The following is a 26,421-nucleotide window of genomic DNA, read 5'->3' on the forward strand; positions in this document are numbered from 1 at the left end:
AGAGAGAGAGGCGTGTGATTTCTCTTTGTACTGAATGAAGAGTTCAGCCAGCTCCGCTCCTCTCTCTTCTCTTTTTATATAAGCAGAGTTTACATGCTGTAAATAGCCCAATAAGCCGGTTACACTTCACGTTTCACCGTAACGGTCGCTCCGGTTTGTTTTGTGGAAACGTCCGGCTACTGCCAATGTCTCTTTGAGCAATTTTTGGACAACAAAAGCATCAGGTCCAGCGCTGTTTCTTCGGGGGATTCCAAGTCACACATTTATCAGCCGGGATTTTTTTTTTCAGTGAGGAAAAGGCCAGCACGTCAACAAAAGCCGCTTCGCCTCCTGACTGTCGCCCATTTCACACTTCACACCTCCGGGGGGGATTTTAGTATCCCGAAGCGAGTGACGATGGCTGATACGAGCCCTCAACCCCGGGTATATTTCCAGACGCCGGGCGGCACCGCGGAGGAACCCGAGATTCCGGTTCGGAAGCAGGGACGCGTTACCGTCAAATATGACCGTAAAGAGCTGAGGAAGAGACTGAACCTGGAGGAGTGGATTATCGACCAGCTAACGGACCTCTACGACTGTGAGGTAAATACCCTATCAATAACCGGCCTGCAAACCGATTGATCCTATCGATCCGGGGCTCTATAAGTAATAGAGCTCTACAGTAAAGCGTAATAAGTCAGTTTATCAGATCTGGAGCCTCTGTCTGTCCTCTTTTAAGGCAAACTGTTACTAAATAAACATTAAATGTAGGCCCTTTGTGGCTGCTTTTGGCCTAGACTTGCTTCTTATAGCCTTTAGTATCTGGGCCATATGCAAAACGATGAGGTAATGAAAGACGTGACATAAGAAGAGTGTGACAAGAAACAAAGACTCCATCATGAGAGACATTAGTAATGTTTAAAGACCTCGTGGTTTAACTTCAGCCCCCACCCCCACCTACAGGTAGCTAAATGCGCTGATGCAGCTTTACTGTCTTATCGTGGAATAGAGATCTCTCTCTTCTGATTGGCTGAAGAGATTTTAAAGCACACCTGTGAATCCACTAAATCAAGTATGGCAGACAGTAGACTACTCTTGTTTAGCAGCTGTTTGGGAACGTTTTTTTTCTATTCAAATCTGGTTTTAAAAAAGTTAAAATTTCATAAAATCATTTACGAAAATAAAATGTTCACGTGCTTGTTAGGGATGCACAAAAAAAGGAAACTATGTAATTTATTTCGATTATTATATAAGTTCTGCCGTCTGCTTTCAACGTAGTGCTTAAGTACAGTACAACAACTTAATGTTAAAATTAAATAAATACAAAAAAACAATATTATTTTATAACTTCTATAACACAAAAGGCACCAATAAAAAAGGGTTTTTTTACATATCAAAGTGCGGTTTCTAACAAATACTCTTTCAACTAACTAACAAAATCCCTTTGTTCAATATCGTTGTCTTTGCAAGTTGACATTATAAGTATTTCATCCTAGCCCTAGGTTATGTCTTTGTCTCATCTACAATAAGACCATTGTTGCACACCTACTCTCTTTTTTGGTGTATGCTAATTGAAAAGTTTTAAGTAAAATGAAAGGAGGGATACTCTCTTCAGGAAGGGGATGTGCTGGCAAATGAGATAAATGAGGTGTGACTGATGAGTCTGAGTGGGGGGTCTGGTCATGCGTATGACCTGCCTGGCTGTGGTAATGACTGAGTATCAGTGGAAGCTAACTTTAGAGTCCCTCATCAAACCCTGGGCGACACGGAGAGCCACGCCAACTCCTGTCTGGCTGCTGCCGTCAGGAGTTGGTAAGCCCATGCCGACTGAGCTAGCATTGACCCATATTCTATTAGCAATACAACGACTTAACAGGTATGAAGGTTCCTAGAAGGCTAAAAGAGACAAAAAGGCAGGAGGATTCAAGAAAATGTGCACATAATACAACTAAATTAGGCTATTCTAAAGAGGATAAAGAGTTAGACTTGAGCAAAGCTTCCAAAAACTCTCCTACTACTTGACCTTTGACCCTACTGACACACACAGACATACAATGGGATTGTCTGGCTGTTGCTTTGTGGAGTTGTGTTGTTGCAGACACAACAGAGGCTGTCTCCACACTCGCACCTGTAAATCTCAAATCTAATCCACTGACAATCTGTAACTAACTGTAACCAGATGCTATTCAAAGCCACTGAGGATGGAAAACGGATACCTCCTTTTTAATCTGTTGTGAAAATAAGATTGTATCTGACTTGTATTGACATTTCAAAGGCAGTTGCAGGGATACCCTGTGACATTTGGATAATAACAAAAAAGTAGCGGAGATACTAGAGACTTTTATGCCAGCAGAGGAGATTAATGGCGCATTTCCACTGCAGGGCCTCGCACGGCTTAGTACGGTATAGTTAGGCCTTGGTAGGCCAGGCTCACTTTATGCTGCGTTTCCATTACAGTTTAGTAGCTGGGGCAGTAACTATGGTAACGCAGTGTAGGCGGAGCCGTGACGTCATCTTCAATGCGAACCACAAAACCAACACAGCCGTTAGCTGTTAGCACTCAGAGCTCACAGCTCCTCATATCTGTTCAGAAACTAGACAAAAGTTAAACAAGTACAAACCACAGACTGCCTGTGTCATGGCGAATACAGTCGCTGGTTTATTTATGTCTGTAGGCCGTTGTTGTGAGTGTGGACGGTCGGAGCATATACTGCGTTAGCTGAGCCGATCTCCATTCAAAAACACGCATTTTAAAAGGTTTTTCGCCTGCCGTCTGTCTGCAAACTTGTCAAAGCATTAATTCATGGTTTTTACTAACCGGTATCAGTATGTTGTTACTTCGGCATCATTTTGAAACGTGTATTACAATTAAATCACGGTAAAATATGTTCATTGTGTTGTAGTTGTAACCACTCACGTCACTAGTTTAGCATAATTTTCAGCCCGGTTGTTGGCCCGGAAAGAACCACGATTTTGGAGGGCTAGAAAAAATTCTAACAGAAACTCTGCCGCAGGGTTCCCTCGTCCCTTGGAAAAGGCGGAGAGATGGGTGTTTCTCCTCTGATTGATTGATTGAACATGTTATTAACAGATTGCAGAATGGGTACAATACAGTACAGCTCAATACACACAATTGTTAAGGGGATGCAGACCAGAGAAAGACTTTCGTCTTGTTTACATCAGGGTCCCCTATTTTAATTCATCATAACATATATGACATACATGACATACAGATAGATTACATTTTCATCTGCTGATGGACTACCGGGGAGATTTACAGCAGGAGCACACGCTTGCCTCGGGGAGGGAGAAAAAGAGCCAGAGCTCTGGCCCCTGCCTCTCCCCACCTCTGCTGCTAAATACACCGCGGAGAATAAACAGAAGGGCAACCATGGCAACCATGCATACTTGTGAAGTCTTCTTCGCTGCTTTTGGTGTATTTTGTGGCGGAAGTACAGCGCCACTTACAGGCCCGGCATATGTACTACAGCTTCTCCAGCGGGTTGAGCGGTCTCGTGTGGACGGACACGTTTCTGGTGCCGATTGCGCGTGGACAGAAGACTTTTTTGATATCGAATTTGGTTCGTTTTCGTTACCGTCTCCGTGTGGCTAGGGTCTAAGGCTGCAACCAACACATATTTTCATTATCGATCATTTTCTAGATTAATTGATTAATCCTTTGTCTATACAATAGGGAGAATGCGATCATCAAACTCAAAGTCCAAGGTCATATCTTTAAATGTCTGGTTTTGCAGTCCAGAAACCAAAATATATTCACTTAAATATGATACGAAACAGAAAGCAGGACATCTCCATATTTGAGAGGCTGAAAACAGCATTTTATTGCACCTTTGCATGAAAAAATGAATGACCATCATTATATTTCTGTCGATTGGCACATTTTTGCAGCTCTACCCACATCCATCTCTTATTCAATAACGCACTAATTATTACAGTTATGCGAGCTTTAAAGCACTCAATCTTTATTGTTATTCTTCTTTTTTTTGTGCCAACAGCTCAACAAATAGGTGCTGTGAGACTTGATTTGTTATCCTTTGTTATTCTCAGATCAGGTCGTGTATCCGATTATACTCGTGAAAATGGTATATTGATTTATTTCACATTTTTGGTCACCTATATCTCTCATTTCTCTCTAATAATAATGGCTATTTTTCCGCTTTTATCCACAGAGGTTTCATTGTTCTGATTCCTTCTCTGCCGGGGCTGTTAGACAACAAAGAGATTAATTTACAGTCGGTTCACTAATGGAGACACATTGGGCTCATTTAGACGGGGAGATGTGGAGCACGTGCTCCCCAACAGTGTAACTGGAGAGCAGGGAGCAGGGAGGGTTACCCTCTTCACTGACAAAAGATATGGAGCATGTGTTCTGGGATTTACTCCCTCTCTTTCACCTCCGTTTGCTAAATCACTCCTTCTCTTGCTGTGTCCGTATATTTGCTCAAGCCGTAATCCACATATTCACCCATCATTATTTCCTACCCCTTTATTTCACTCCTTTGTTTGATGAATACTATTTCTGCTGTTCATAAAACAGCATGGAGTTCAGGGAATTCATAATGAGCCATTTTCCCATTCATATAATCCTTTAAACCTGCTACAAGCAGTCATTTCTGCCAGCCAGCATGTCAGATATTCATCCAGCCACTCAGTCCGTCTATCAGGGAGTTGCTATAGTGAGGATCCGAGCCTTAATATAACGCCATGGCAACAAGGCTTGGTAAAATGTGTATTGGTTAACCGTGCAGTCGGAAAAAAAGAGTCCATTCAGTCAAGGAAAGAGTAGTCAAATTCCAAAAAGCCCCTCATTATTTTCTTGCAAGATTATATTTAGAGCTATTTAAGCAGCGTGGTTTAGCATTGTTGGAACGTAGTTTTACTCAAGTACTGTACTTAAATAGAAATGTGAGGTACTTTACTTAATATTTACATTTTCCTGCTACTTGATACTTCTACAGCTTTAGTTACTTTTCTCACTTAACATGCAAAACATGTGATAATTTCAGAAAATACCAAAGCGATACATCACGTTTTGTATGTAAAATATTATAAACTACGCAATAGTGTATGGGATAGTTCAAATCGGCACCACCTCAACCAACTACAGAAGTAAAATGCTAATTACAAATGATGCATGAGTAATAACAATCATTTTAAAATAGTAAAACACAACAAAAGAGGTTAACATTTCGCATCATGGTTACTTTGTGTCCATACTGAGATGCTTGTACTTTTATTTTTATTTAAGGATCGGAATACTTCCGCCTTCTTGGCTTCAGATAATCCCTGCAGTCGATGTTAATGTGACATTTGCTTTATTAAAGAAACACTCCGTGGTTTTGCGATTCCCAGTGTTAGTGAAGAGGTTACTTGAGTTAATCTGATAGGGTTCAGGGAACCACTGCGATACAATCTTAAGACCCTATATTCTCACAGTTTATATCATAAACCCAACTGTAAACGGTGTTAGGTTGGAAACACAAACAGTGAGCTGGCAGGAAGTGTTGGGATTGGAGGAGGGGGAGAACAAAAGCAGGGAGTGTTTCTTTAAGGATAGATGCCTTTTTAAATTGTTGTTATTGAGCTTCCACTCTATTACTGGCTGTGTATATATAAAGCTCCTAAGTGAGTTTGAGCTCACTCCAGGGAAAAAGGAAGGTGGGGGTTACACACATCAAGTCCACCTAAAGTACAAACGATCACATTTCACACCAGCCGGTATCGTTTTCATAACAAATTATTTTTCCGTCTGTTTTATCGTCTCGTAGTGACCAGTAGCTACATAGTTAACAGTGGGGCAGGGAGGCCATACAATCCCCCAAACTCCAGGGCCCTACGTGGCCACACACACATCCACACACACACACACACACACACACACACACACACACACACACACACACACACACACACACACACACACACACACACACACACACACACACACACACACACACACACACACACACACACACACACACACACACACACACACCACACACACACACACACACACACACACACACACACACACACACACACACACACACACACACACACACACACAAACACAGAAGGGGATACGAGAGAGAACAGAGGCAGGATTGGTGAGCAGGAATGCAATAAACGGGGGAAGAGAAGGAAAGAAAAACTGGAGGGGATGGCAAGAAGAGAAGGAAAAAGGAGTAGGAGGAGGCAGGGATGTCACAGAGGCGGAACATGTTTTTGTAACATGTGTCCTCTGCTATTGTTTTAACATTATAGCAGTGCCTAAAGTCCAGTTTGACTGTAGCAGCACACAATCAGACACTGAAAACAATCCTTCTGAATGCCGAACAAATGAACAACAATGATTATATCTTACAAAGGAATCTTTCACATTGATTATTCCTATTGCCTCATTTTCAGCTTGTGTCTCAAACTAAAGAAAATTGTAGATATGGTTGAAGACAGGACACACAAACCCTGGTAGAGCTACCCACTAAATAATAATCGGCACTATTTTGATAATCCATTAAACAAACCCCGTGTAGTGTGAGGGTGAGTGTGCAACATGTGCTTAAACCACTCACCTAAAGGTCTGAATACCAATCAGCTTTGCCCTGTTTCACTCCAAGAGGGTGACTACAAAGAGTGGTTGTTACACAGCGGGTAGTGAAAGACTCCAGTGTGTCTTTGTAAACCCCCCACAACAGCACGCGGACACAGATCTCGTTAACAGCTTACATGCGGTTCTACATGTTAAACTGTCTCTTCCTGTTGGATTGGGGGTGAGTCAGCATGTTGTAGCTGACCCACTGACTGACCATGGGAGCGTTTAGACGACGCAGAGGGGATACATCAACAGAGAGGATTGTGAGTGATCTTGCGTAAGTGTGTGAGAAAGATGGGAAGGAAGTAAGAAGGCATGGGTGAAGATGTAGAGAGAGGGAAAGCGGGATGTGTGTAATCCAGGGGAATGTTTAGATTGCGGTCACAGGAAGTGTGTCAGAGACAAACACAGGGAAAGGGACAATATTAAAACATTACTTTCCCCCAAAAGCACAATCGATACACACACCTGTTGATTCACACGCTCACATGGGGAGTTTCACCGGGCACATGGACACACCATTTGGGCATTGAGCCCTCGGGTTAGGCTGTGAGTCACCTTTAAAAGTGTCTGTTTTAAACTGTGAGTCAGGTCTGAGGCTGAAGTGTGCTTAGTGTTAGGATGAGAGATAAAGGAATGAAGTACACTGCATGTGTGGGAGATGTGTCTGTTGGCCCATTTATCATTTGAGCTGACAAGAACAACAGGAAGTCAAAATGTTCCCCCGTGGGTCATTTGTCACAGTGCTTCCTTCTAATAAATGTGTTGTTGTGAAACTCAACAATGCATCGGATCAACTTATAGTCCATTAGAGGCTTGTCTTGCAGACAGCAGGTAACACTTAGAACACACAGACGTTGGCTCACAGGCATGCATTCCTCAACAGGAAACCCAAAGCTAAAAAAACATCATCACCAACCAGACAAACGTGTCATCAGTTGGATGATCAGCGTGAGCATTTAATAGCTTATTGTCGTTCTTTTACGGAACATACGAGTCAGATCAGGTGAAACACCAATGATGCTACTGGCCACTTTAAACATACGTTGCCACGTCGACATGCACCTATTAAGAGATTACAGTTAATACTAGTGAAGGTGATGACTGACTGAGAAGGTGATGGAGCTGTGGAGAGCGTCATGAGTTTAGTACCCACACCAACCAGTTAAACAACCCTGTCTCTAAAAATAAATCACATCCTCGTACGAACTACTGCTTTACGCTTCAAGGCAAACGGTTGCAGTCTTCAACATGTGGTTGAGTTTGTAGATTGAATCTAAAACAACATGCTTGGTTAAATGTATTGAAACATTAGAGTTTAGCTTTAAATAAGTGTGTTTGTAATGTTATATAGTTTATAATAATCTAAATAAGTGAACCTTGACTTTTGACAACAAGCTAGTAAACCTGGATGTAAATATTGCTGGCTCCATAGTTACATAGAGATACAAAAATTGGCTAATCAAATATTTTTATAAGATCCAAAAGACATTAAACAGATTTTTTTAGGCTTCAATGATAGACTTAGGTGAGAAAGGTGGTTTTGACTTTTTGGTACCTCATAAAGGCAAGTGTTCTTGTACGTGATCCAGTCTTTTTGTTGTTTCCCACAATCCTCGGGACATGCTCCGTCGTGCGTCAGTCGGCCTGCACATACAGCACTGATTGTCTAACAGCGCTCCACCACGTAAACGCTTCAGTGTTACGTTTCAGCTCCAGATAAGCCTGATGAGCTCGTCATTCCAGCGTCCGTCAGTCAACGGTAATCGGTTCAAACAAAACCATTTTACATTCATCCTCACAAGTCAAGCGTGGCACTTTAGCGCTTGATGCCTGCAGTGAATATGACGGCAGCAAGCAGTAACTTGTTTAATGTCAGACTGTATTCATTCACACTCTCCTGCAGTTGTGTATACTGTGTGTAAACACTTAACAGGCATCCTGTACATATCTATCTTCCATAAACATGATGTATGTATTCCCCGTTGCTTCCCTGCTCGTTACTCAAGAGCAGGGAGGTATATACAGTTTGTTTCAGACAAGCATTAACTGAGTCTTAACAAAAGTAAGGCTGTAAGTAACGATTATTTTCATTGTCAGTCAGTCTGTTTAATATGTTATTTTTTAATTAATAAGTTATTCCGTCTATTAAATGGGAGAAAATTACGAAAATATTCACAATTTTCTTATAACACAACTTTAACCGATAAAAAGACAGTCAAAAATATTTTGTGCTTAATTTAGTAGTTGAGAAATAAGCGATTTATATATCCTTTCAGCTGTTAATCTGTTAATTATTTTACAATTATATTCACTTTTAATCAATAAGTTATTTGGTGTAATCAAAGAAAGAACAATTTCAACCCTTGGACTTCATATTCTCATAAGATTGTTTTTTTTCTGCATTTTAAACCAATTAAATGAAAGCATTTTAGGCTGCGCACGTACTTTTCTGTTCTGTGAAAAGCTCCAGCACCCCTGTGGAGGCTTTGCATAGGGAGCATGGTATAATAGTGATAGATTTTGGCACACAGGCCAGCGTTATTGCAGAATATGACTCCCGGGTGTTGTTGCTGTTATAGTGATTTTAAATGAGAGCTGAATATGAGGTCCGGGTGTTTTATCGGCCTCCGTACTGACACCATATTAAAACAATGAAAGAAGCCATTGTTAACAGAGGAGACATCAGCTGGCACACATCTCTGAGAGGAGTTGTTATCATCATGAGGTCTGCAGGTTGTGTGAGGTAACACAGATCCAAAAAGGAGTGTTCAGTCCCAGGAGGAGCTTCAGAGCAGACAACAGGCCAGTTACTGACTGCAGGGAAGAGGTGTTAGTATACATGCAATTTGTGCCGTGGGACTTTAATGTGTTTATTGGATTTTTGAATATACAAATAACCGACTTTACCTGCGATGTGCACAATATCTCCCCTGTTAATGCTGCATATTAAGAGAAGTTGATGGATGACTTCTCCTTGGGATGTGGTTTTTGAAGATAGTAGTAGATTTCAGTATCAGTAATGGGTAGAGAAAAAACATCATTACTTTATAATTACATTGACTCAAGTAGAAAGGAAAGTACTTAAAAAAGGAGTAGGATTACAAAAATAAAAAGACCTTCTCAGGTTACTTTATTAGATGCAACTATTACATAAATGCATTTAGCTCCTTAACAGGTGATAACAAATGTGAAGTGTACATTAAATGATGATATTTAAATATAAATGAAAATAGGTACTGCACAGTATAACCTAAAGACATAAAAAAACAAGACATAAAATCAGGTGTACGTCCTAGCTCAGCCTAACATCCAAATTATTTTAAGTAAAATGTATCAGTAAAACAAGCAAGACGTAGGTAGCCAATTATAAGATAGACGTACATTTCTTCTCAAATAATACTCTTAGAATTTAATTTAAAACTACTTGAGTACGTCAATGTAACGCATTACTACCCAGCACTCAGGTTGTCTCACTGAGTTCAGAGCTGTGCCACTGTGTGTTAGCTGATGAAGAGCACGGTGCCATGCTGGCTTCATATATCCTCCATGATGTCACCACTGTCCGTAGAAACGTCCTTTCTACTCACTACTCAAGCTTACAGGGTGTGTTTCCTGTTGACAAAGATTGTGGCTGGATTACAACTTGAATCTACTTCAAGTTGGATTCTGTTGGTGCCATAAAACCAATCAGAACGGTTTGATCCTACGACAGAACAAACTTCAGAGGAGAGAAAAGGAATTGCCAGGCGACTAAAGAAGTAATCAGATAGTGATCAGATCGATGTTCATGTTGGGACAGACGGTTTCTTATTAGGGTTGTTGTTTCAGACCATGTCAGTCTGTTTCTGTCTCTGTGTGAGAATTAGATTATACTGAAGGAAAGAGTTATAATCTCATCTAATCCCTTTTGAAATCCAAAGGGATTACATCCTAATGAAAGCAGAATGAACCTGATGGTGCCACAAATAAACGTGGGTGAAAATGAATGGAAATCATATTTAAATATGAATGTAACTACCTCTTAGGTTTGCCAAACTCCTGCCTTAAACTGCCACAATAAAGAAATAAGTAATTCAATGAATGACAAAGGAACAAATGAATGTTGGGCCCTTTGCTTGCCAAGAGTGAAATAATGGTAATGTGCTATAATCCTACTTTGTGTGGATTCTTAATTTAATCTGCATTTAATCTCATTTTTCAGTCCAATTGTATCGGTAATTACTGAAGAGGAGGTGTGTGTGGTCTCACTGTGGCTCTTTTTTTGCATGTATCTGTCCCCAAGTTTTGTATCTTTACCCGTTTGCTCTCGTGGTAATTAGTGTCCGATTAACGAACCGGAAAAATTGAATTGTTAAAAGACCTCTCCCCCAATATTTCACACATCGATATCAGTGTGTGTGTGTGTGTGTGTGTGTGTGTGTGTGTGTGTGCGTGTGTGTGTGTGTGTGTGTGTGTGTGTGTGTGTGTGTGTGTGTGTGTGTGTGTGTGTGTGTGAGAATGTGCAGAGCGCCACCCTCAGTAGTGACAGACTTAAGTAGTGGGCACTTGAGATGCTGCCTGGATCATTTATTTTAGATGGAGGCACGGGGCCTCTTGTAATTAGAGTGGGCTGAAGAGAGAGTAAGTGAGAGAAAAAAGCAGTATCTTTTATGCAAATCTTTACAAAAGGTTCAAAGTTAGCAGTTTAAGTCCGCTCATACATCTTCTGTCTCCCAGTTTTGGCTTTCTGACATACTTTTCATGTTGTATTTACTGTATTTGCCCTCACCTAACTACATCTATGTACCAACATTGGAAGACTTGGATGAAATGATCCTGAAATCTTGGATGTTTTTACAGTTTGTGGCACAAACCGGTAGTTCCTGCGCTGCCTCTGCTCTGCACTTCCCTCACACCACCTGCCAATCACAATGGTGGCACAGAGAAGTCTTTCCAGTTTAGTTCCCTTTTGAACAAGTGTGTGTAGGTGAGGCTTTTTTGCACACCCATGTGGCCAATCCTAATCTTTCTATCAACTCTCGCTATGCCACTGTTGCCATGGCTGGAAATATATTTATTTCCTTTGTGCTGTATTTAGCTGGCATCTTTAGTGCAATCAACCCTAAACATAAACGGGAACATTAGCTATCAATAAGCCAAACCATTTGAAGTGCTACATTTACCTACATAGCTACGGTTGTGTGTTAAACCGCTACCAATGGGCAATAAGTAAATATCAACATGTTTGCTTTAAATCTGGCTTCACGGTCGGGTGAACACTGGGCAGCAGCAGCGGTGCCAGTCTGCTGCCCTCGTGTAGTGGTTAGAGAGCGTGATACAGCAGCAGATCTCAGCACCCCCCCCCCCCCCCCACGTGGCCCCGCTCTGATGCCAGGACAAGTCTTCTCAAGCTGGTTGATTCCCTGAGGGAGCAGCCAATCGCCCCCGACCCCCCCTAGGCTTGCAGCTGCAGCAAAAGACATGTCCAGTCAACACACAAAAAGCACCGAAGCGCTCAGTCAGACCAAACAAGCCGATGAGGGAATCATTCAACCGTATCGCATGCTGATGGGGCTCTGGGCAGCTTTGGAAGGTGGTGGGGTCAAGGTTGGGGGAAACTTTACATTGAACTCTCCAAATAGATTTATTTAGCAATCAGAGTGTGTCAGCAGATCTGTTCAGCTAGCCACTCTCTTCTTTACCAAGATATGATGTTGCTCTTTATTATGCAGAGGTCGAAGTACTCAGATCCTTTACTCAAGTAGAAGTATAAATAGATTAAAATGAAAATACTAAGGTATACAAATGAATAGTAGTCAGTGTATGTATGTCTATATATGTTTTACTATTGTTGCCTAATTACCGTGTAAGAACTACCAAAAATACTATCCTAATTATAGCGATTAGGGATGTCCCGATCACCTCTTTTTGCTCCCGATCCGATTCCGATCATTTGATTTTGACAATCTGCCGATACTGATTTTTCCCGATCCGATCTTTATGCAATGCATTAAGAGAAAAAAAAGGTAACAGATAACGGCTGGTCATCCAACGCGATGAATTCAGCTATCTTGGCTGTTATTGTGTTGGCCTTTTCACTGTTCTGGGGCAGTTTCTCTTTCCTTTTAAAAGTCTCTGAAAGTGTCGGTTGTTTCAGTGCCGTTACCTGAGTGGCCGCTGTGTACTCGCCGTGTTGTTGATGGTGTTTGTTTCTCAGGTAGCGTATTAGATTGGTCGTGTTGAACGTAGCTCTGTTCTTTCCACCACGCGGAACCTCTTCCTTGCAAACATTGCATCTGGCTGTTACACTGCCTTCGCTTTCAATTTTATAATACTTCAAAACTCCTGACATTTTCTCTGTCCCGACTCCCGGGTCACCAGCTGAACGTAGCCTCTCGTTAGCTTACTGCTACTATTAGACACTGCGCCCACTCTGTTGCCAGCTTTCAGAGAAATAAGCAAGGTCTGAAAACAAGCCCAAAGAAAGCAACACATACATGATGTTGTGTATTTGAAACCAAAACTAAGGCCTCAGGATGACTTTAAGATGTGAACATGGTCATTTTTGTTTTGTAACATTAAATAAAATAATACAAATATTTTATAAAAAAAAAAAAAAAATGCCGATCTCCGATTTTTTTCTCCCGATTCCGATCTTTTGAAAATCACGTGATCGGCTCCGATACCCGATCACGTGATCGGATCGGGACATCTCTAATAGCGATTAATGTCTCCTGGCATCCTATGAAGATACGTTCTGTGTATTTGGAGCCTGTTTAGTTTGGATTCCTGTTCTCTGAAGCAACACACACACACACACACACACACACACACACACACACACACACACACACACACACACACACACACACACACACACACACACACACACACACACACACACACACACACACACACACACACACACACACACACACACACACACACACACACACACACACACACACACACACACACACACACACACACACAGCACTACCACCACACTCTGGTTTATTTGACATTACGTGACAGAGCTGTTTTATCAGTAGTGAGATAGCAGGAAGGGTTACAGTCACACGTATGGAGGCTCTGGTTGGATGCACTGTGTATGACATGTCTCTACAGAGGTGTAGATCATTTGGAAATCCTTACTCCCTCTAACAATGCAAGGTGTGTGAAAAGTAGTTTGTATTGCACCATTTAGTTTCTGGCCACCATCCAGGTTGTGAAAGAGGTGAGTTCAGTTGAACTGTGTGATTCAAAACAGGACATCATATTATAGTACATTCAACTGATAGGAGGTGTAATAGAGGCACAAATCAGCCACATGCACACACACTGTTACTCAGACTGGACTAAGTACATTGCATTGATTATGGGCAGTTGTGGTTTACGGTTGTGTGTACATCAGACACTTCAATTAATTGTGCACACATACTTAATCAACTCTGCTCTCTTAACTAACTGTTAACGCCAACACACACATTTGCTCTCACACACTTCCCACAGATCTCGCTTTCCATCCCCAGCCCAGAAATCTCCAAGGTCACGTGACCAGACAGGAAGTTGCTTGCTCCTCTTGTGTTTTTAACCCCTTCTTCACAAAAAGAGAGAGCTTTTTGAATGTTTTTTTTAGGCGGTGACACATTATGGGAGCCAAACTGGTTCTGGGCGGAGGGAAAGTACGTGCTAAGAGAGGGAGGCAAACAATGTGCGTTCTTGTAAGAGAAGCAGATTCCCGATAAGCATGAGGGAGATAGAAAGAAGATGGAAAGCAGCAGGCGATGACTGACACTATGCATAGTTCCCCTCGTCAGAGCCCGCGGCAAGGTGGCCCAAATACTATGATTTGCCCTGACACACACACACACACACACACACACACACACACACACACACACACACACACACACACACACACACACACACACACACACACACACACACACACACACACACACACACACACACACACACACACACACACACACACACACACACACACACACACACACACACACACATACAGAGAGAGTGATTTATAGCAGAGCGGTAGCAAAGAGCACTGATGCCAAGCAGACAGGAAGGGCATCAGAGAAGACGTAAAGATAAAGAGAGACGGAGACAGAGAGGGGGGGCATGACAGGAAGCAGGTTCAAGCCCAGTGTTTTTCCACTATTTCCACAATGGGCTTTTCCTGTGTGTGTGTGTGTGTGTGTGTGTGTGTGTGTGTGTGTGTGTGTGTGTGTGTGTGTGTGTGTGTGTGTGTGTGTGTGTGTGTGTGTGTCGTGTGTGTGTGTGTGTGTGTGTGTGTGTGTGTGTGTGTGTGTGTGTGTGTGTGTGTGTGTGTGTGTGTGTGTGTGTGTGTGTGTGTGTGTGTGTGTGTGTGTGTGTGTGTGTGTGTGTGTGTGTGTGTGGATCAGAGGACCGTAGAACGAATAAGCAAATCAGTCACAAGAGGGAGATGTATTGTCCCTCCGAGTAGCTTTCAGGCAACCTTTAAGTTTAAAATATCTTCTTGTACTTTGACAACGAGATGGGTTGAAAGGAAGGAAATATCTATATTCAAGTGTTTGAAAACAGCAGGTTCTAACTTTTTAGCATGAAACTTACATCAAATAACTTGTCGATTATCAAAAATATTGATTTGAATCCTTTGGTGCACTCATCGTTGCAGATGTAAAATACCTTTGAAATGATGGAGAGGAAATGTAACTTTTTATTCATAAGTCACATCCATTGCTAACTTTGCACATCATTTCTGCCACAGTGTTTATTTAACAGACAGGCATGCACATGAATACGATGTGGGAGTAATTAGGTGTGCTAATCGGATCATCTCCAAGTCTTTGCAAACTGTCGTAACCTAAAACCTCCCCTGCATAATAAATCAAATATAACATGATTCTTTGCCGAAGCATGCTTAATCTCCAAGTCACCGCTATCTATCCTTACATTACATTACATTGCATTTAGCTGACGCTTTTATCCAAAGCCACTTACAATAAGTGCGTTCGACCAACAAGATACAAACTTGAAGAAAACAGAATCATATAAGTACATCAGGTTTCATAGAGAAAAAACATTTCAAGTGCTACTCAACTGGCTTTAGATAAGCCAGTCCTTTATTAGTATATAAGTGCTTTGTTAATAGTTCTATCGCTTGAAGTGGAGTCGAAAGAGATGAGTTTTCAGTCTGGAAGGTGTGTAAGCTATCTGCTGTCCTGATGTCAATGGGGAGCTCATTCCACCATTTTGGAGCCAGGATAGCAAACCCACGTGTTTTTGCTGATGGGAACTTGGGTCCCCTTCGCAGCGAGGGTGCAGCGAGCCGTTTGGCTGATGCAGAGCGGAGTGCACGTGCTGGGGTGTACAGTTTAACCATGTCCTGGATGTAGGAAGGGCCAGATCCATTCGCAGCATGGTACACAAGTACCAGTGTCTTGAAGTGGATCCTAACCTGTAGCAATGAAGAAGTTTTCTTCAGTTGTTTTCTTCAGAAGTAGTGATTGTCAGCTGTTATCTTCTTTTCTGTCCGTTAGGGTACGTCAGTGATGATTTTGATGTATGCAACAATAAAACATATCCCAGCTAATTACGATAGCTGAGATTTAAGTATCGACAAAGCACTCAATGATTTATAGCTCTGGCCTTTTCATTCGGACAATTAAACAAAGACGATTAAAAGCACAATCCAGTTTTCCGCATTAAAGACATTTTACTCGTAGATTGGGTCAATTATACAAGAGCTCATTTAAACAGTTGACTTCCTGCTCTGGTGTTCGTGATGTGGGCTTGAGAAGATGGCGTGTGAACACTTTGTTCTGATAACTTGTGAGAACCGAAACACACCCTCACAGCCACACCATCTCAGCTATGCTCAGAGTCTGTAACTTGTCATCGTCACACACACGTCTGGGTCCCAGTGCCAAGTCAACCAGCATGAGGTCATAGTTTTAATGGAGCCTGCACATTAACATACACTCACTCTATAATGCACACACACCTAAACACTCAGCAGAAACACTGCTGCTCGGACTGACCCCTATACAGTGAGGCAGCACAGAGAGGAATGGAAAGGAAAGTGCAGCAACGTTAAATTAGAATTTAATTATCACAACTAAGTAACTTTCAGAATTAGCAAGGATAGATCATAGTAAGAGTAAAGGCAGTGTGATGAATTCAGTCAAAACAGGCACACACACCAGGAAATTGGAGTGCGTGTGGACATTGTTCAGCGACACACGGCCTACTTTTCCCGCTCCTTCCTCCTCCTCCTCCTCCTTCCTCCTTCCTGCCTGCTGCAGCCATCACTTCCCTGTGTCCTCATCCCTGCATTGTGTTCAGCCCAAACGTTGTTTTTGTTGCAAAACAGGCGACTGGCCACCCTGAACGCTGACTATTTGTATCCTTCTTTGTCACCGTGGCTGTAAGGAAAGCAAAAGTGGCTATTCATCACTCAGCATCCAGCTTGAAGTAGCTTTGATGGCTGCGATAAAGATGATGTTCTACTAATCTGCCAAAAAGATTTATTTTACGAATCGATAGTATGTGACAAAGAAAAACAGGAAATCTTGTCATTCGGAATGAATTCTTAAAGCGTTTTGACTTGAAACGAAGAGTTGCAGCTCTGCTTTATGTTTTCATCACTTTCCTCTATGGTGTCTAGCCCTTTTCCTCTTCACACACACACACACACACACACACACACACACACACACACACACACACACACACACACACACACACACACACACACACACACACACACACACACACACACACACACACACACACACACACACACACACACACACACACACACACACACACACACACACACACACACACACACGCTAACCTGTAGTTTACACAGATCCTATCACAGGAATCAGCTCCGATGTTGTCACTGGGAAACGTGCTGTGTAATCCTTGCAGGTGTCCTGTGTGACCTACTTACACACCAAGCTTCCCACACTGTGAAGCAACTTCTATATCCACTTGCTATGGACCTGTGTTGTAGTTTCGTTAGCAGTGAATCTGCTAGTTACATAGAGCTGCAATGATTAAGTGATGTACAGAGAACAACTATTTTGAAAATCCATTAATCAATCAATTCATTTTTTAACAAAAAGCTGTTTAAGCCTCCAAAATATAGGCTTTTCCTCTTTGTCTCAGATTAATATCATATTAGAGTCAATATATTCGAGGTTATGACTGGCAAGACATTTAAAGACCACGCCTTAGATCTAGAGCGCCTAGATATGTGTTGACATATTATATACCAAAGGATTAACTGATTTATCTACAAAATAACTAACCTGTTAATCAAGAATGAATATAATTGTTAGTTGAAGCCCCAAACATTGTCCTACCTTCATTTCTTTGCTTCTCGTTTTTACACTCACATCCCTTTTTTCACTTTTCATATCTGCATTCTGAATCTGTTCCTGTTCGCAGCCTGTAGCTGCATGTGTGTCATTTCACCGGAGAATCTGTCTCGGTGTTGGAAGTTTTCATATGATTTTAAGTTAGAGTACTGACTTAAAAGTTTATTTGGTGAATCATTTATATTATGAATTTTTCTGTGAGCATATATTTTACAAATGTAACTGCAAATGTATTTAAAAATACACTTTTTAGCTACATTTTCTTTGTTATTTTGTCTTTTTTTCAATATTGAGTCATTACTCCTTATTATAGTCTGACCAAACTTCCCTTTAGAAACATTGACTTTACTTCATTGCTCTCTGTCATCACTTCCCTTTACGGAAATATGTACAGTTACGATGATCGGCCTTTTCCTGCAATAGAAGAACGCTGACCTACTTGTGTGTGTGTGTGTGTGTGTGTGTGTGTGTGTGTGTGTGTGTGTGTGTGTGTGTGTGTGTGTGTGTGTGTGTGTGTGTGTGTGTGTGTGTGTGTGTGTGAGAGTAGCTTATGTTTTAGCTACGAAGAATCTGTAGCTGCCATTTGATCTGTCCAGGGCTGCAGCAGCCGGCCCCTGTGAGAGAGGAACAGTACTATGACACACACACACACACACACACACACACACACACACACACACACACACACACACACACACACACACACACACACACACACACACACACACACACACACACACACACACACACACACACACACACACACACACACACACACACACACACACACACACACGCTCTCATACTGTCACATCTCATCTGCTCTGTTCTGCGGGCAGCCTGCAGACAGACAGTGTGTCCGTCCGGCTGTCTGTCTCAGTCTCATTGTGGTGCCGTCTGAATCATATTTGCACGCTTGTTGTCCAGTAGAGTATAATTATATTTAGAGGCCACAATTAAACGTCTATATGGCAGTTTGTAGAGATAGTTTCTAAGATGAGGCTGTTTCGGACTGAAAAGGGAGAGTTCCGAGTATGTAACATCAACAGAAGTCTTATGACACGAGATATAACAGACATAACCTCTCTTGCAAGGGAGATATACTATTCAAAAGTAAAGTAAGGCTATCTCTGCAAGGACAAAGAACAGACACTGTGAACAACAACGCCTGAAGACAAGAAATGAATCCCTGATGAGTATTACTCGACCAAAATGTTGCACTTAGTCTGTGGACTTGGTTTTTCTAAGTAATAGGAAACAGTGGGCATCATTTTTATTTCTTGTTGCCAGGTCTGATGAAGTAAACATGCTGCAGAGCAGTTGGCACAGGTTTGGGAAGTATATACGACTGGAACAATTAGACTTGAATTAAACTCCTTGCCTTGTGTGTGAGTGTGTACACTGATGTTTTGATACAGTTGTTAAAAATGCCCTCTATTTACTTACATCTATCAAGAATTTCCTCAGATTTAGATTTATTTTTGTACCTTGGATGCCTGTGAGAAATGTTCTTCAAGAGACAGGTAACACATGCCATAAACGGATAAACAAATGATCAGTTTGGAGGCTTTCCATTTAAATACTATATGCCATGAGGATTGAGAAGCTACCACTTCCATGTTCTCTCTATCTGTTTCTTACACGAGAGGTTTCACATGGTCTCAAAAATAATAATACTGAAAAGACAAGTCTAAATCCGATGTGCCTCTTCCAATAGTTGCACACGGCTCTGCTTTGTTTACCAGCCTGCAGTGTGTGCCAACATCTGGCAGGCACCTCTCAGATCACATCTGCAGCCGGCAGTAAACCCTGCAGACTGCAGACGGGTTCACCGAGTCAGTCTGAGGATTGTTTTGGAAACCCTCCCTCGTGATTCTCCGCTTTCTTTGTGTCTCCTCTCTGAAGCCTGTCTTCCGGCCTTTTTTAACATCCCTCCCTCCCTCCTCCCTCCTCCCTCCCCCCTCCTCCCTCGGTTTACTCCCCTCAGCTGCTCCCTCTTCTCGAGATGCTTCTTAACCTCTTACCTTCCTTCCTCTCTGCGTTCCCTTCCCCCCCGGCATATTTAACAGTCCGTCTCTAAAATCATTTTCAAGTAAGCTGTATTAAATATGAGCCAATGTGTATCGCTTTCAGGATGAGCAATGGGAGATTCTACAACATCTACAACTTCTTTTAGCATGGCACAAAAAAAAAAATGAAATGTTGTTGATATAGAAAAATAGACATAAAGAAAAGTCAAATCTGTTTTTCTTATCCTAAAATGAGTAAGTTCACCGTACAGAATTTTGTTTCTGTATTTGTGTTCTTTGTCTTTCTCACGTTTTTTGTCACCTCTCTTTACTGCACGTAGCAGCACATGGAGCCCACATGTTGTGAAGATCAGTCTGTGTGTGTGTGTGTGTGTGTGTGTGTGTGTGTGTGTGTGTGTGTGTGTGTGTGTGTGTGTGTGTGTGTGTGTGTGTGTGTGTGTGTGTGTGTGTGTGTGTGTGCAGCAGTCAGTGTGTCTGCAGTGTAAGCATGTCTGCCCCTTTGTGTCAATTTTTAGGAGCTTAAAATCAAAACTTCTGTAAAAATCTAGTCTATCTGTCACCTCCAGTCTCTATCTCTCACACACAGGCTGTCCTGCTCATAAATCCTCATAACACACACACACACACACACACACACACACACACACACACACACACACACACACACACACACACACACACACACACACACACACACACACACACACACACACACACACACACACACACACACACACACACACACACACACACACACATCCAGTTCAGACGTATTAAAGCTAATTTTATAATTCTTTAATCCATGTGTGTGTGAGATGTGAGAGACTTGTCACTTTAAAAAGAAAAGTAACATTCGGTTAATGTGCACACGTGCGTGCGTGTGTGTGTGTGTGTGTGTGTGTGTGTGTGTGTGTGTGTGTGTGTGTGTGTGTGTGTGTGTGTGTGTGTGTGTGTGTGTGTGTGTGTGGAATAGGGGGCAGTCGGGCAGGTGCAGAGACAGCTGGTGTGGGCAACTCTAACCGAGGGGGAGGACGGGAGAGAGGGTGGGATTCCTAGAGAATGACATGAATATAGGGTAGCAATTGAGCAGCAAAAGAGGGGGAAATGAGTATGTGTGTGTGTGTGTGTGTGTGTGTGTGTGTGTGTGTGTGTGTGTGTGTGTGTGTGTGTGTGTGTGTGTGTGTGTGTGTGTGTGTGTGTGTGTGTGTGTGTGTGTGTGTGTGTGTGTGTGTGTGTGTGTGTGTGTGTGTGTGTGTGTCTTGTTGCCAGTGGTGGGCGGCTTTGATAGCACACACTGAGCCTGTGTGCTTGAGTGAGACGGATGGAGAAACAGAGAAACAGAGAGAGACTATTAAAGCACTTCATCAGGAAAACAAGGGAATTGATTGGCCGGAGGGAGAAGGCGTGGCGAGGAAGAGGAAGAGAGACACAAAGACAAACTTACAGTGAACTCACTTTTCACTTTCATTTATTTAATGAGCTAGATATCTCTGCTCGAGAGGCAAGGGGGCTCTTCTTATTAGAGGTCAGTGTATCAGTCTGAGCCGATAATTGCTTTGCTGGAATTAAAAGTGTGCATTGTCAATTATTGCAGCTTTTTCTGGTTGGATGTGAAATACAGGCCAATTTCAAATGGAGGAAGCTATTCTCTGACTTTGTGTTGATTTCAAAGGAGCGCGCTTATGGGAGTAACAGGAGTGTGTGTTCACTTTTGGCAACAGTGTGACAGTCAGCTGTTTACAGGCAACCCTTCAACAATGCACTGTGATGAGTTAAGCAACTGTTCCACATTTTGGAAATATGATGCTTATTCGATATCTTGCAAGATTGAGATTGAAGATCTGTAGGCTATGCTAAATATGAAGCCTCATCCAGTCGCTAGTTAGCTTAGCTTAGCATAAAGACTGCAAACAAATGGAAACAACTAGCCTGGTTCTGTATGAAGATAACTAAATACCCTAAAACACCTCTCCAGGGCTCATTGGGTTACAACAAAAACAACATTGCTATTTATACAGAACACGTTTTTTTACAGGCTGTGTGCATCTAGCCAAATACGTTTTGAATTGAACAATTTGATTTCCTATTTTGGATCCAAGTCTTTGTCTCTCCTGTCTTTTGTGATAGAAGGACGGCTCCCTCTAGTGTTCAGTGATGAACATTCATCAGTCACTGCACCACATCACACTATGGCTGCTCAATTCATCGTATTTTAATCGCAATTACGATTATGGTTGGCAACGATTACGAAAACAACGTAATCGAAATAAAACGATTATTTTTTTATTATTAATTAAAAAAAAAAATTATAATTTTTTTTTGGTTTTTCAGTTGAGTTAATCAACTGTTTTTTTTTCTCCAATAAATTCATGTTTTCAAAGTAATGTTTTTTAATAATCGTGATATCAATTATTGACCCAAATAATCGAGATTATGATTTTTGCCATAATCGAGCAGCCCTACATCACACACAGACAGAGCCTCTGCTGGGCTATTTGCAGACAACCACATAACATAAAACAGGGAAAGAAATCTGCATCATCCTTTCTATTCTTAATCCATCAAGAGAGACTGACTAGTGTGTGTGTTTGTGCTGCAAGAGAGCTGTCACCTAAACAACCTTTTAGATTCTGATCTGTGTATCAACTTGCAGTTCAGTTCATTGTACTCTGATTATTTCGTGAAATGACATCTTAGCTGATTCATTCATGCTTTCAGGGCAACATCAATAGGGTTTTTTCCAGGATCTGATTAATATAAACAATTATTTTGTTGGTAAATTGTTGAATGGGACTCGTAAAACAAGATGATTTTTTCACAATTTCAAGCTCAGATTTGGTTATTTTTCTATACACAACGGTTGGTCCCACATGATTCATTCAAGGGCAGTCAGAGTGGAAAATCTGACCAAAGAAATCTGTTTTGAAATGCTCTAGCTATGACAAATGGTTTAATTTTGGCGTTTTATGAGAAGAAATCATGCGTTTGTAATTCCGTGTTGGGTGGTGTGGTTCAGAGGCTAATGTACCTCCTCTTCTCTTGTGTTAGGAGGAGGCCATCCCAGAGCTGGAGATCGATGTGGACGAGCTGCTGGATATGCCCAGTGACGTAGAGCGGGGAGCCAGGGTCAAGGTAGGACACAAATATACACTCATGTCAACTCATGCAAAGACACACAAGTGCCAAAGGCGAGATGTATATCCTGACTGTCTTCTATTTATTTTCAGGACTTAGTGGTCGAGTGTTTTAAGCCTACTGAGGTGAGATTTGTTTTACCTTCCTTCCTCTCTTCACTCCACTTTACCCTTATATCTATGTACTGTTTGTTTCTGACTCATGTGTTTTGTCCCTCCTCTCTCCCCGTAGGACTTCGTCTCAGAGCTGCTGGACAAGATCCGAGGGATGCAGAAGCTCTCCACGCCTCAGAAGAAATGATGCGTCCCTCCTCCTCCTCCTCCTCCTCCTCCTCCTCCTCACCCACACCCTCCCCTCCACCTCTCGTCTTCCTACCTTGCTTTCTATTTTTTTTGTTTTAACGTCAGTCTCCATCCATTGAGGGTCTTCTTGTTTCCTCTTGCCTGGATCCAGCCCTAGCTTGATTTCCATGTGTTGTGACCTTCCTGTGTTGTTAGTCGGACATTCTTCTTAAAAAACGAAGATTGGTAAAGTTAAGTTAGCAACAAGTGTTTCATTGGGCTTCATCCAGGCACGTTCCTTCCTTCCCCTTTCCACTCCTCGTCCTTCACCCTTTGTTTTGGCTTTGACTCCTCTTCCTCCTCCAGCTCTTCTTCCTCCCACCCTCCCTTTAAACCACCCTACATCTGTCTGAGGAGGAAGAGAAAAAGAGGAGAGGAGTCATATAATTACTGAGAGGAGCGGCTGAGAGTGGGAAGAGGAACAAGGGAAAGAGTCTCCGACTGCCAAAAAAGAGTGGAAGGCGGAAACAGCCAATCAGCTTGAAGCAGGGCCTAATCACTGCTTATGTCTATAATGAGATTCCTTGTTTTGTAATGGGGTTACTCTTTTAGATGAGTTACCAACCGTGATTCTAGTGATGCTTTCAGTGCAGGGCGGATATTCACTTGACTTTGTTGGCGGGGTCAGTACAGTCTTTTCAGACAATTCCTCCCATAATCAGAGGCATTTGTTACACTGGTGCATTTAAAGACTGTCCTTTTGTGTGTGGATCTGCACTATGTAATTTTATGGAAGAAAATCTGAACCCTTTGACCACGAGAAATAATGGGACGTCATTTTAGTCTAACAAAAAGAGAAATCTGATCCTGGAAATAGTGGTTGAACCTTAAAAAAAAGTTGCTGTGGTGGTTTAACGGTTCGACTAATTATAGACTACAAATCTTCCTTTGAGGCTAGAGTAGAAGTAGGTTCTCTTTAGGGTGGGTGTGCTTGAATTACACATTTTTGAGGAAGAACAGTTTATTTTCTTTCCTCAATGCGTAGTGCAGTTGTAAGAGAGGCTCTTTAGAAGCACATACATGCATTTGTGCGTCCGTGTTGCTAAATGCTACATGTTGCTACATAATGTACAGCAACAAACATAATAGGAGTGTTTTCCGGCCTGTATATTCTGCTGTTCAGTTCCACAAATTAGATTTAGTTTAAATAGGACTGGTTCCTGGTTTTGTTTTTCTTGATTTTGTCACACACACACTGACAGTCTGAAAGGGGGGTCCCAGAACAAAGCTGCCTTGTTTTTTTTTTTTTCATCCCCTCTCTGTGTCTCTTCCTCACTTTTATTCTTTTATCTTTACTCAGTCCGCCACATTGTTTTGTGTTTGGCAGGCGTCAGTTTGGAACACACACACACACACACACACACACACACACACACACACACACACACACACACACACACACACACACACACACACACACACACACACACACACACACACACACACACACACGTGGAAGCTGTGAAATTGTCTTTAAAGCTCCACGTTGGTGTTGAGACTTTGTAATGTCCTCTGCATGCCAGTAGACCCACCAATGGGAGGGATGGATGGAGGCCTCTGTTTTACATTGAAGCTGTCTAAATGCATCCACCCTTCCTTTTCTTCTCTCGCTCACACACACTCACATACACACACGCCACCCTCGGGGCGTAGAAAACGGAAACACACTAGCAAACACAGCTGCCTCTCACACAGATGTGCACACACACACTGAGAGAGAAAGGGAGAGGGAGACAGGTCGGGAGCTGTCACAGGACCTGTGTGTGTTCCCCCTCCGCAGCTGCCAATCATCTGCGAGGATAAGCCATCTGCTTCTCAATCTGAGCCAATCGGATCAGAGGCTGAAGCCCGTCGGCCAATCGGAGACGCATTAGCTGTGATGCCTGTGGCCAATTGCTAACACCTGCGGAGACAGCAGACCTCCACTGTCTGTCTTTCTCTCTCAGTGCCAACACACACACACACACACACACACACACACACACACACACACACACACACACACACACACACACACACACACACACACACACACACACACACACACACACACACACACACAGGCCCATTTTCATCTTGCTGCTCTGTCCTTCCTGCCTGTCATCCCCCCTCCTCCTCCTCCTCCCTCCCTCCCATATTCATCCTTTTGTCCACCCTCCCTCCCTCAATCCTTTTTCCTTTCCTTTTAAAAAAAAAAAACAGATGTTGCCTTAGGTATTATTTATGTTACACAAACCAAATAAAGGGGAGACATTCATTTTTTAAAAGGTAACTGCTAAACACGTGAGCAGAACTGCGACATGTGGAGAATATATTGTCGCTCCTTTTTTGGAAAACAAAATGAGATTTCTTTTTTTTTTTTCTTTTTAGAAGTGAGTGTTTAATACTTAGGCCTTGATACAGTGATTTTGCTTAGATGAAACAATGTTCCTTGCATTTACCATTTGAATACTGGGCTGTTTTTATTGTGATCATGACACTTATTGATGCCATGCCTTGGATTAACATAGCTGAACACAAATCCACTCAGATACACCTTGGTGCGATTGCTTTTGCCTTCCTAGTGGGGTTTCCAAATCGAGCACGGTCTGCGTTTTATTTCGGAGATATCGGATTGTACCAGGCACGCTCAATCAGTCGGTGAATTTGAGTGGATTTTCTTGTCTGAATCCAGGTTTGGATTATATCTTCTTAGACTGTTATTGAGGAGTCTGTTTTTTTACTGTTGGAGAAAATTGCAAAAAAAAATTATATATGGCCTACTGATTATCATCATTGAGGCTAAATACAAGAGCTAAACTGTGCAGATTGAAGGAGTGAAGGTGTTTTTTTGGACAATGATTAGATCGAAACCACAAACAAATGTAGCAATATCAACAACAGGTCTTGTTTTTGCCCAATTTTGTTACACTTTTATGCAACTTTAATAAAAACATAAATGGAAATAC

The 26,421-nt window shown here is 42.1% G+C and overlaps 1 protein-coding gene across 1 annotated transcript; it reads left to right on the forward strand.

The window, feature by feature from the left end:
* ppp1r14bb (protein phosphatase 1, regulatory (inhibitor) subunit 14Bb) lies at positions 1–26,421 on the forward strand. The gene is made up of 4 exons (XM_034106000.2): positions 1–582; positions 23,046–23,129; positions 23,225–23,257; positions 23,364–26,421. Exons 1-4 carry the CDS (start codon positions 397–399, stop codon positions 23,430–23,432), a joined length of 372 nt encoding a protein of 123 aa, XP_033961891.1. The 5' UTR covers positions 1–396; the 3' UTR covers positions 23,433–26,421.

The sequence above is a fragment of the Pseudochaenichthys georgianus genome, chromosome 18, assembly GCF_902827115.2.
Source record: "Pseudochaenichthys georgianus chromosome 18, fPseGeo1.2, whole genome shotgun sequence".
NCBI classification, from domain to species: Eukaryota; Metazoa; Chordata; class Actinopteri; order Perciformes; family Channichthyidae; genus Pseudochaenichthys; species Pseudochaenichthys georgianus.

Bases quoted from the DNA above. Each gene is read 5' to 3' on its own strand.
- ppp1r14bb (XM_034106000.2), top strand. From the start codon at position 397: ATGGCTGATACGAGCCCTCAACCCCGGGTATATTTCCAGACGCCGGGC. The intron at 583-23,045 runs GTAAATACCCTA...CTCTTGTGTTAG, and splicing joins CGGACCTCTACGACTGTGAG to GAGGAGGCCATCCCAGAGCT. The intron at 23,130-23,224 runs GTAGGACACAAA...ATTTATTTTCAG, and splicing joins AGCGGGGAGCCAGGGTCAAG to GACTTAGTGGTCGAGTGTTT.